This window comes from Hyperolius riggenbachi, chromosome 5 (genome assembly GCF_040937935.1).
Source record: "Hyperolius riggenbachi isolate aHypRig1 chromosome 5, aHypRig1.pri, whole genome shotgun sequence".
NCBI classification, from domain to species: domain Eukaryota; kingdom Metazoa; phylum Chordata; class Amphibia; order Anura; family Hyperoliidae; genus Hyperolius; species Hyperolius riggenbachi.
The window spans coordinates 224,251,626-224,263,786 of record NC_090650.1 but is presented as its reverse complement, the minus strand read 5'-3'; the positions used below and the strand labels follow the sequence as shown (position 1 = coordinate 224,263,786).

Below are 12,161 nucleotides of genomic sequence, written 5' to 3'. Positions count from 1 at the left end.
ATGGATTGAATCTCTCTATCAGCCGATATTCAGCCTTTTGATCCTGCAAATCACTGGAAATATTATAGCAACACAGCCGGAATCTGATACACCTGTGCTTTTTCTACTAGGATGTCTTTTTCCATTTAGGTCCTGGACACTTGGCCCTTAAAACCAATGAAACATTGCAGCAACACAGCCAGTATCTGATACACCTGTGCTTTTCTACTAGGATGTCTCTTTCCATTTAGGTCCTGGACACTTGGCCTTTAAAACCAATGATCTATTTCTCTCCAAGGTCTTTTGTTTCAATGTTACCTGCTAGGAGTCGCTTCCCCCTTTTTTGCATTAAGATATTTGATGGATTGCGCACTATCAATATTTTTTAGGGGATCCCCTACATTTTTCCATCTGGCCTAGACATGGTGGCCCACCTGTGTGTTCTGGTCAATTTTAAATAGATTTACATATATATGTGTTTGTATTTTGGTCATTAATAAAAATTTGTACTTTTATATATAATTTCCTCCTGCTTCCTTAGTCTTACATTGGTAATATGGCTAGGCTTATATTGGCTTGACTATGATAGTATAGTGTATGTGGTTTCTGTTTGTTTGGGGGTTTTTTTAACAGCCATTTTACAAGACACAAGTAAACATTTTCAAAGTGGCCCTTCCTGCTGTTGTTTTTGTTTTTAGCTTTGACATGATGCATATTTTCATTTTTCCCCATTGTGCAAAGTAATATGCTATAAGTTGTGTTTGGACCGTTTGTCCATTTAGATTGATACAAAAGACTGGAAACTTTTAGAATTATTGCAATTGTACAGAGCTTGAAAACATGCAATGGCGCTTAGCAATTACAGTGACATAAACTATATATGCATTTTGCATTACAAGCAAGGTTAATTAATACATAGTCACACTGCACACACATGGGAAAGGTATATAGCCAAAACAGCAATGCATTATGCAGCCATTAGGAGAGCGTGCTCTGCCTATGTGCTCACAGTTCAAATGAATACAGGTTTGAATCAATAGGTAAAGGCAGTCAGTAACCTGCATATAAACTGGAGAGGTCCTCGGCGCCAGTGGAAGAGGATGACCTCCAGTTTCGTCACCAGCTGGATAAAATGTCCTAGGTCAGATCATATGCTTGTCTGGTTTCATGCTTATTATAGTTTGCTGGAAAAGGAAATACTTTGTTTATGACTGTCTACATGAACCGAATACACTGAAGCATAACGTTGCTCTTGTAAGGCATTTACAGTTGCACAAATAACCATTGATAATATTTGAAGTAGATTATGTAGGACGTTAAAGAGGAACCACAGTGAAAAATGGAATCATTAAAATTGCTAATTTTTTTTACAATACTCACTTATACATTATTTAGTCAGTGTTTGCCCATTGTAAAATCTTTCCTCTCCCTGATTTACTTCTGAAATGTATCACTGGTGGTGACATCTTTAGTCCTGCCAGGTGATCTGTACGGAATGTTTGTTACTGAGAGTTCTCGTCACAGAGGAATATACTGCTTGCTTGCTAGTTGGATAAAGCCATTATTTCCCACAATGCAACGAGGTTCAGAGACTGGAAACTGTCAGTACCTTGGTCATGACATCACACAGTGGGAGAGGTTTCACCACAATATCCGACTCTTCCCCGGTGAACTATTTGAGAACAGGTAACGATTTCTCATGGGTAAAGTGGTATCGGCTACTGATTGGGATAAAGTTCAATCCTTGGTTACAGTTACTCTTTACAGAGCCACTGTAGTGACATATAGTGAAATGCAGTTACGGTAATTATTTAGGATGCCCACTTTTACAGTAAATATCCTGGTTTCAGCATCAGAAACACTTCCTATATGTATATATTGAGCCCTGCCCTCTCAGTGACGCTTAGCCCAAGCTGATTAGATATGCAGAATTCTCATTCTGGGAGACCATGCATTGTTTTCAGCAGCTTTAAACTCCTCAGTAAACAAGCACCTGACACAACTAAAGCTGTTGCCACCTGAGATGCTATACATTTCAGGATTTAAATCAGGGAGAGGAAAGATATTACAGTGGGCAAACACTGACTACATAATTTAGAAATTAAAAATAAGAAGTTTTATTCATTGTTATTTTCACTACAGTTCCTCTTTAAGGGCTGGAACCCACAGGAGCGCTTTTGGCAGCGTTTTGGCAGCACTGCGATACGCTAGCAGTTTGCCAAAACGCTGGGCTAATGTTAATGGATGGGGCAACTTCCACAGGAGCGTTTGCGTTTCTCAGAAACGCAAACGCAGGACATGCAGCATTTTGGGAGCGTTAGCGCTTCAATGTAAAGTATTGAACCGCTAGCGGAAACGCTCAGCAAAACCTAAACTGAGCGGTTTTGCTAGCGTTTTGCGGTTCAGCACACTGTAACAAAATGAAAAATAATTCACAGGACCAATCAGGATAAAAACGCAAAACGCTAGGCACCCGCTGGGGAAAAAAATACAATGTTGCAAAACACGACCAAAAACTTGCATGAATCCGCTTGCAAACCGCTCAGACAAAACGCTAGCGGTTGCGTTTTGCGTTTGCGGTTTTCAGTGGGTTCCAGGCCTAAATGAATATAGAAGTTTGACTTTTTGTGTGTATATGATGTCTTTCATTGACGGACAACATGGTCAACATAGTCCAGTGCGTTATATGTTGGTGCTTTATAAATTACAATAAATAAAAAACATAGAACTAGCATTTTAGCTTTGTCTTATATTAGGAAAAGACAAAGTTGTAAGTATTGAAAGTGTCTGTGGCATAGTCCTGTAATACAAGAAATTAAAGTACCGTATCAATCAAGTCATATCTAGAATTGCCATTTGATGATCGCCTGGTGATCGCCAATGATTCAAAAAATAGCTATGCCAATGAAAGGTGGATGGAGGTGAGCCCACTGGAGCGATTGCAACTTGGCCAAATTGCAATTTTGCATTTTGCTAGCAATCACAATTAAATATTAGGTATAGGATCGTCACAAAATCACTTTTTGTTCCATATACATAGCAATTTCATAGCTATTTTGCAGCGCTTATACTAACTAGAAACCACCAGCTTACCCAAAATCCCTTGCAGAGCTTGAAAACTTAAGTCACTAATCACATTTGCAATCGCTGGCACTAAACTAAAATCGATGCAAAAACGATGAGCAACTGTGACCAGCAATCTGTAGTGGGTCCCAGGTCTGAGAATTTGCTATATAGTACACTGTTTTCTTTACTTGACTTCAGTAAGTACGTTCGTTAGATCAGTGAGGTAACTGAAACCCATTTTATGCCAAAATGTGAATTGACTGACTGCATTGCAGGGATATCTAGGAATCTGGGGGCGTGTAGAAGGTGGATTAAGCCTTTTAGGCTGCATAAAGTCAGATGGCAAAAGAAGTCTCCCACATCTCCTGTTTTGTCTTCTTTTCCAGTATGAATAATAGCAAAACAGCAGAGATATTTCTCATGAAGCTGATGTATTTCTATCACTGAGGAATGTGTGTTTTTCCTTACAGACTTGTCGGTTGTTGAGACATGTTTCAGGCACAGAACCTCTGGAAATTACTTGTATTCATGCAGAAGATACCTTCCAGGTGACTGGTCCTCAGGTATGGAATCCTCATTCCATTGTTATCAGTATGGAATGAAGTCAGAAATATCTGTCATATTTATATTTGCTTGTACAGCGCCGTGAAACCAGATTTTAACAACAAACTTTTCAGCACATTATTGTTCCCTCACTATGAGATGATGCTGGGAGTATTCCAACTGAAAACCATGTTTCCAGATTAGCTTCTAACACAATGTAGACATGAACTTCCAGATCAAATTGTTCAGCAGGTGGAAAATAAAGAAAAATTCATTTAAGTGAAGAAAGTGAGATAGGACTCACTTTATATAGTCTGCAAATGGCAACAGGTTGTGTATGTGAAGAGATATAAAGGAGAGACTACATAAGTGTAAAGCTGTCCATACATGCATTCATTTTTCTGATCGAATCTGCCAATAATCTATTGTTCCATCATACTGAATCCATTCACTTTCAAGATAATGTTTGCAGTGTATTCATTGAAAGGCTGCTTGGACATGTTGGAATATTTGTGTGAGGGAGAATATGGAGGCAGCCATATTTATTTCCCTTTAACAAACACCCGTTACGTGGCAGTCCTTCTGATCTATTTGGCTACAGAAGTTTCTGAATCACCCCAGGGGCAAGCATGCAGCTAATCCAATCAGATCGGAAACATCTGATCTGCTGCATTCTTGTTCAGGGTCTATGGCTAAACGTATTAGAGGATCATCAGGGCTGTCCAGTAACTGGTATAGCTTAAAAGAAAATACAAATGTCAGCTTCCATATCCCTCTCACTTTAGTTGTTCTTTAAAGCCAAACTAAAGTCTAAAAAGTAAAAACAGGCAGCAGGGCTAGTGTTGAGTATTACAACACATTCCTGCATGTCTTTCCATCTAAACCTGCTATTTTCTTTAGTGCAGTGGTGTGTGGCCAGCTCTCCTCCCAGGTACCTGTTAGTCTTGACAGAGATCATCTTGCAACCCTTCTACTGTTCTGCGATATGACACTTGCTTGGCAAGGGGAGTAGGCCATATAGAAATGCATTAAAATGGCAGATTTGGCAAGTAAGACAGGCAGTTTTAAACCAATCAGCAGTCGACCTGCTGTGTTTTCTTTTAGTTTTTGATTTAGCTTTAAAGTCCACTCAATTATTGCCAGTGACTGCTGTAGCTTCTACCTACCCGTGACACATCATCCTAGTTACTGCATGTAGGATATAGTCGCTCATTTTGAGACCACATTTTTGGGGTGTGATGTTGAGCTTTACATGGAACCTTTTAAATATCTAAACAAAGAATAGAATCTCATGGGAGCATTGATCGCACAGGCATGTTGCTTCCTGAAGGTGTCCCTTTAAATAGTTCATTACAAGTGCTGGTCGAGTATTGGTGCTGCCAAGGCAACATTGATTTTCTGCAGACTCTGAGTCAACATGTTAATAAAAGGAATGGCTTAGCAATATAGTCTGTCAGTTGCAGTTAGTACATCGGCTCCCTGTGTGACAAATGAACATGTAAATACGGCTGAGTACTTCAGTATCAGAACTTTCACTTACAGCGTAATGGGTGTTCTGCTGTAGTGAGGAATATTGCAGTCTTTTGTTCTCTTATAGCTTTTGCTTTTATTATTTTTCTGTTCCAGATTATGTCGGCAGCGGAGACGTTGGCACTTCATCCCACTAGTAAGATAGCTAAAGAAAACTTGGATGTGTTTTGTGAAGCCTGGGAGTCCCAGCTGAGCGACATGTCCGTCCTGTTGCGGGAGATTAATGATGTATTTGAAGGGAGGAGAGGTAAGAATGGTACTATGTGGGGGGGAAATACATTTTGCGGGCTCTTTTACGCTACATTTTTTTATTGGGGGGGGGAGGGGGGGTGCCATATCACACCTACATGCACTGTGTCCCAGTGTAGCATGCAAAGTATATGTAACATTGAATTTGTTTTGCACTGTGTTCCCAACATGTACTGCTGGATTCATTGTTTTGCTGAAAGCATTTGTTCAGATTAAAATGAATAAGAGGGGGGCTGCTAACGCCTACTGTGGCAAAAAAGCACCACACGCAAGTAAGGTCATACTCCAGTACTAGTGTTAAAAAAGCCACACCCTCCTCTCTTGGTTGGCCTTTGCTAGTAATGGTCTATGAGGTGCCAGTAATTCTGGCTTGCATGCAAATTGCAGGCAGCCTGGAATTAAGCCCATCAAAAACACTTCTTGGCTATGTTGACTGTCCCTGTTCCAAACTGCATACCCTTTTGCATTAGATTTGCATGCAAGCCAGAATTTTAGGTCTCATTTACTACTTGATGTCTGGGGGGTCCAGAGGTCCCTTCCAAAGAATGAAACAAAGACCAGACCGGGGCCTTATAGTGTAGTATGTTTGGAAAAGTGGGGCAATTGTGGTACAAGTTAATATAAATCCGGATTGTAACAACGGCAACCACGGTGATGTGACTGTGGAGAAATGAGGTCTGTCTCCATTCAGAACTTGGGTGATCCTAGGGTCCAGATGGTCTCTCTCCAGGAAAATGAAATCTTCTAGTACTAAAACCTACTGTACTTCTTATTGTCACTGTCCCATGTGGGAGCACCTAAGGGGTGGCAGGTGTGTCTTCCAAACGGTCAGCAAGATAGGGACTCTGAGCCATTTGCCTGCTGTTTAGAAGACACTTATTCTAACCTGATGAAATGGAAGTTATGCCATGAAACGCGCCATCCATAGTGTTCCCAATAACCATTGTTTTTACTACTACTGTTTTTAGATGTTATGTCTAGGGTGCCTTCTCCCACCCCATACATCTCTACTCTATACTCAGAACAGCATTTCTTCTTTCTGCTAATGCAAACCTAATCTCAGCAGTTTAGGTCTGCTGCTAAGCTCCTCTAAGCAAATGAAAGCTTCTAGCATCTCGGTTTAACCAGTTTTAATACACTGATTTACTGGCCCCAAGATTTTCATTCTGGGTGAAGCTACTTAGCATGTTGGGAGAGTTTTTCACTCATTAGTCCCAACCATGAAAAATTCATAAAGGTAAGCTATTTGTCTTGGTGTTTGCAGGTCTGATCAGTGATTACCCTTCTGTTCTGGCGTATAAGACGACTGGGCGTATAAGACGACCCCCTAAGTTTTCCAGTTTGGGATATACTCGCCGTATAAGACTACCCCGCCTACAACGCATACCAAATAAAAATAAAAATGCTGTACTGTATGTGGTAGCCAGTATATAACAGTATATAGGCGATTAACTGGTTGGATTGGTCAAGTCTCCCTCTACCTAAGTGGATTGGTCAGCTCTTCTTGCCTACCTGCTGTTTATCAGAGCGTATGGAAGAATAGATTGCGCTGTGCCCATAAAACACGCCTCTTTCACCCTTCTGGCCCGCCCTTGTATCCTATTTACCTTCTTCTCTGCCTCTCAGATCTCACACATGCTCGCCTGCACCACTTCACTACAGTCCTCTGTAGCGAGATCTGACAGTTGATAACAGGATAGGGCATATCACCCAGCATCAATGACACCCAGCGTATAAGATGACCCCCGAAGTTTTTTTAAGGGTTAAAAAGTAGTCTTATATGCCAGCATATACAGTACTTTTTTATTTGTTGTTTTTAAAACAAGTTGTATTTTTGCATTTCCATAATACAGTATAGGCGCACTTGAAATTAATGGTGTTGGGAGACATTGGTAAAAAGGCAGGCAAGCATGTTAAATGCTGTCAGATTTACCTATGCATTGTAATTACAGTCCTGGCCAAAAGTTTTGAGACTGCCAAAAATATGAGTTTTCACAAAGTTTGCTGCTAAACTGCTTTTAGATCATTGTTTCAGTTGTTTATGTGATGTACTGAAATATAATTATAAGCAATTCATACGTTTCAAAGGCTTTTATTGACAATTACATGAGATTTATGCAAAGAGTCAGTATTTGCAATGTTGGCCCTTCTTTTTCAGGACCTCTGCAGTTCGACTGGGCATGCTCTCAATCAACTTCTGGGCCAAATCCTGACTAATAGCAACCCATTCTTTCATAATCACTTCTTTGAGTTTTTTGTTTGTCCACCCGCCTCTTAAGGAATGACCACAAGTTCTCAATGGGATTAAGATCTGGGGAGTTTCCAGGCCATGGATCCAAAATTTCAACGTTTTGGTCCCCGAGCCACTTAGTTATCACTTTTGCCTTATGATACGGTGCTCCATCGTGCTGGAATATGCATTGTTCTACACCAAACTGTTGTTGGATTGTTGGAACAAGTTGTTGTTGGAGGGTGTTTTGGTACCATTCTTTATTCACGGATGTGTTTTTGGGCAAAATTGTGAGTGAGCCCACTCCCTTGGATGAGAAGCAACCCCACACATGAATGGTCTCGGGATGCTTTACTGTTGGCATGACACAGGACTGATGGTAGGGCTCAACTTTTCTTCTCCTGACAAGCCTTTTTCCAGATTCCCCAAACAATCGGAAAGGGGCTTCATCGGAGAATATGACTTTCCCCCAATCAGTCCATTCACCATACTTTCTGCAGTAGATCAATCTGTCCCTGATGTTTTTTTGGGAGAGAAGTGGCTTCTTTGCTGCCCTTCTTGACACCAGGCCATATTCCAAAAGTGTTTGCCTCACTGTGCGTGCAGATGCGCTAACACCTGCCTGCTGCCATTCCTGAGCAACCTCTGCACTGGTTGCACTCTGATCCTGCAGCTGAATCCTCTTTAGGAGACGTTCCTGGGGCTTGCTGGACTTAGAATTGAACCTCTATCCTTGAAGTTCTTGATGATCCAATAAATTTTTGATTAAGGTGCAATCTTAGTAGCCACAATATCCTTGCCTGTGAAGCCATTTTTATGCAATGCAATGATGGCTGCATGCGTTTCTTTGCTGGTCACCATGGTTAACAATGGAAGATCAATTATTTCAAGCATCACCCTCCTTTTAACATGTCAAGTCTCCCATTCTAACCCAATCAGCCTGACCTAATGATCTCCAGCCTTGTGCTTGTCAACATTCTCACCTGAGTTAAGACGATTACTGAAATGATCTCAGCAGGTCCTTTAATGACAGCAATGAAATGCAGTGGAGTGGTTTTTTTTTGGGACTCAGTTAATTTTCATGGCAAAGGAGGACTATGCAATTCATCTGAACACTCTTCATAACATTCTGAAGTATATGCAAATTGCTATTATAAAAATTTAGAAAATTGCGCAAATGGTGGATCAGCGCATCACCAGGCCGCCTCCGAATGGCCTCGAATCAGAGGTGCGCTGAGCCCCCCCAGAAACTGCAAGCGCACCTTGAACCCAAACAGAAGCTCTGCATATACACCAAAAGCAAAGCTGTTAAGTGGGAACAGCGTTCATTTCCTTGCCATGTACTAATTTAATTCATTTATGGTCAGCTGCTCCCACTTAACAGCCTTGCTTTTGGTGTGTATGCAGAGCTTCTGTTTGGGTTCAAGGTGCGTTTGCAGTTTCTGGGGGGGCTCAGCGCACCTCTGATTCGAGGCCATTCGGAGGCGGCCTGGTGATGCGCTGATCCAACTTTTGCGCAATTTTCAATGTTCGATTTTACTTGATTAGCCGCACCCAGGCTATGCATATACATAGGTTAGGATTTAGTTAGTGTTAGATCCCCTCCCATGGAGGATTGACTTCATCGCAGTGGGAGGGACGAGTACTTGATAGGTTGCATGCAAGCTGTTACGGAAATCAACATCCTCCAGTGGTAGACAGGTCATGTGTATGCTAGGTGTGTATTTTATCCCACAAGTGGGGCTTGCACTCTTTTGCAGGTAGGCACTTGTCTGTTTTTAAGTAGTGCTGTTCATTTCCTTGCCATGTACTAATTATAAAAACTTAAGCACCAACTTTTCTAATTTCTTATATTTTTGACAGTCTCGAAACTTTTGGCCAGGACTGTAGATTGCCTGCAGTGCCCCTCACACACTGGTTCTGCCAAAGTAGCTGTCCAGTGTAGAGCTGCTATCAGCTAGTTATTTGGGATGCATGGGAGTTCTGGCAAGCCCAGAACCAGTCTGCTTTAGCCAAAAGTTGTATTGATTTGGAAGTTTTACAACTGCTGATATTTACTTTTGCATGTTTTCCCCCTGTGGAGATCTCCCCATACTTTCTCTTCTCAGTGACCAAAACCACCAGGACAAAAAATGACTCTACCAAATGAGAACCCAGAGAGAGATTAAAAAACTGCATTGGGCCTAACCCTGCCCTGTTCTAGCCGAAGCCTTGTCAACTTGTAGCTGGTGTTTCATCTTAAGTCACCCTTAATGTAGCATCAAAGGCTTAGTCGTTTTTTCAAGGTAAATATTTGTGCTTCAAGCTCTTCTGTGAAATACTGACTGAGTGCTATATGATATAGCTATCCAAAGTACTGCACATTCACTCTATCCTACAGTAGATGATGGGGCTGCTTTCAGATAGAGAGATCAGTTCCCTACAGCAGTGTTTCCCAACCTTTTCCGGCCCGGGGAACACTGTCTGACCAAATTTTTCTCCGGGGAACGGCGCGCGCGCGCGCGCGGTGGGGGCGATGCGGCCCCCGGTTGTTTGCGCGACCTAGTGGACAGTGCCGCTATGGGGGGGTGTGCGGCTGCATAGCTGGCATAGTTGCCCCAGTGTAGGGAGTTTAGTTGCCTCAGTATAGTGCCCCAGTATAGCCAGTATAGTGCCCCAGTATAGCCAGTATAGTACCCCAGTATAGCCCCCCAGTATAGCCAGTATTGTGCCCCAGTATAGCTAGTATAGTGCCCCAGAATAGTGCCCCAGTATAGCCAGTTTAGTGCCCCAGTATAGTGCCCCAGTATAGCCAGTATAGTGCCCCAGTATAGCCCCCCAGTATAGCTAGTATAGTGCCCCAGTATAGCCAGTATAGTGCCCCAGTATAGCCAGTATAGTACCCCAGTATAGCCCCCCAGTATAGCCAGTATTGTGCCCCAGTATAGCTAGTATAGTGCCCCAGAATAGTGCCCCAGTATAGCCAGTTTAGTGCCCCAGTATAGTGCCCCAGTATAGCCAGTATAGTGCCCCAGTATAGCCCCCCAGTATAGCTAGTATAGTGCCCCAGTATAGCCAGTATAGTACCCCAGTATAGCCCCCCAGTATAGCCAGTATTGTGCCCCAGTATAGCTAGTATAGTGCCCCAGTATAGCTAGTATAGTGCCCCAGAATAATGCCCCAGTATAGCCAGTTTAGTGCCCCAGTATAGTGCCCCAGTATAGCCAGTATAGTGCCCCAGTATAGCCCCCCAGTATAGCTAGTATAGTGCCCCAGTATAGCCAGTATAGTGCCCCAGTACAGCCAGTATAGTACCCCAGTATAGCCCCCCCAGTATAGCCAGTATTGTGCCCCAGTATAGCTAGTATAGTGCCCCAGTATAGCCAGTTTAGTGCCCCAGTATAGTGCCCCAGTATAGCCAGTATAGTGCCCCAGTATAGCCCCCCAGTATAGCTAGTATAGTGCCCCAGTATAGCCAGAATAGTGCCCCAGTATAGCTAGAATAGTGCCCCAGTATAGCCAGTTTAGTGCCCCAGGATAGCCAGCATAGTACCCCAGAATAGTGCCCCAGTATAGCCAGTTTAGTGCCTCCCGCCCGTCCCCGCGGCCGCCTCTGTTATTACCTTGTTAACAGCGGCCGCTCTCCCCTCTCCGGCGCGTGTATATTCAAGCAGCGTATCTCCGGCTGCTCTGTGTGATGCACTGATGCGGAAGAAAGGAGGGCAGCGACTTCCTGTAACGGCGATATGTATCGCCGTTACTATGGTAACCGAGCCCTGCCTCCTTCCGCATCAGTGCATCACACAGAGCAGCCGGAGATACGCTGCTAGCATATACATGGTCTGGAGAGGGGAGAGCGGCCGCTGCTAAGGTAATAACAGCGGCGGCCGCAGGGACGGGCGGGAGGGGGGATAAGAGCACGGCACACCAGGCAACGTTCCGCGGCACACTAGTGTGCCGCGGAACAGCGGTTGGGAAACACTGCCCTACAGACACGAATAGAGGCAGCTTGCCTTCTACTAAACAGTGCCATCTAGTGGTCAGAGATTGCAATGTACTAAATGCAAACAAAGCAAGACCTGGCTACTGTGCAGACTGTCAACAAGATGGAAAAAATTCTGTCTTGCATGCAAATGGAATTCAAAGCTGTTCGTGCTGTTCTTGACTGTCCCAGTCCCAAGCTGCATACAGTCTGCATTAAATGTGATGAAAGGAGGAATCATTTCTTGGCTTTTCAGATTGATCAGCCACCAATGCCTGTGAGTGCTGACAAGGCTGGGCAGGTGTCAGAAAACTTATTTTAGAAAACAGTATTGTATAAACACTGTTATCTTTTAAGGTATATCAGTAAATGTACAGTATTGGAGATGCAATGTCAGTAAATTATATGATATATTATGTGAGGATAAACTGCAGTGCAGGCCAATAGTAGCATAGCATATTCAGTGACCGGGGCCCTCACTGGCGACAAGCTGCCCCACATGGAACAAAAGCCTGGCGAGAGCCTATGGTTGGGCTGGAGGAGGTGATGGGGACCCAGGCATCACTAAACTGATCTAGTCCTGGGCTGCACAGTGGTTAGCTG

At 43.2% G+C, this 12,161-nt stretch overlaps 1 protein-coding gene across 5 annotated transcripts in view; it reads left to right on the top strand.

Moving 5' to 3' along the window:
* CTNNAL1 (catenin alpha like 1) overlaps positions 1 to 12,161 on the top strand; it is a 285,190-nt gene that overhangs the window by 210,228 nt on the left and 62,801 nt on the right. For all 5 annotated transcript variants that reach the window (XM_068236706.1, XM_068236703.1, XM_068236704.1 and 2 more), the window contains 2 exons: positions 3,516 to 3,608; positions 5,215 to 5,365. In XM_068236706.1, coding sequence (XP_068092807.1) covers positions 3,516 to 3,608; positions 5,215 to 5,365 — 244 coding nt within the window. The remainder of the gene's footprint in view (positions 1 to 3,515; positions 3,609 to 5,214; positions 5,366 to 12,161) is intronic.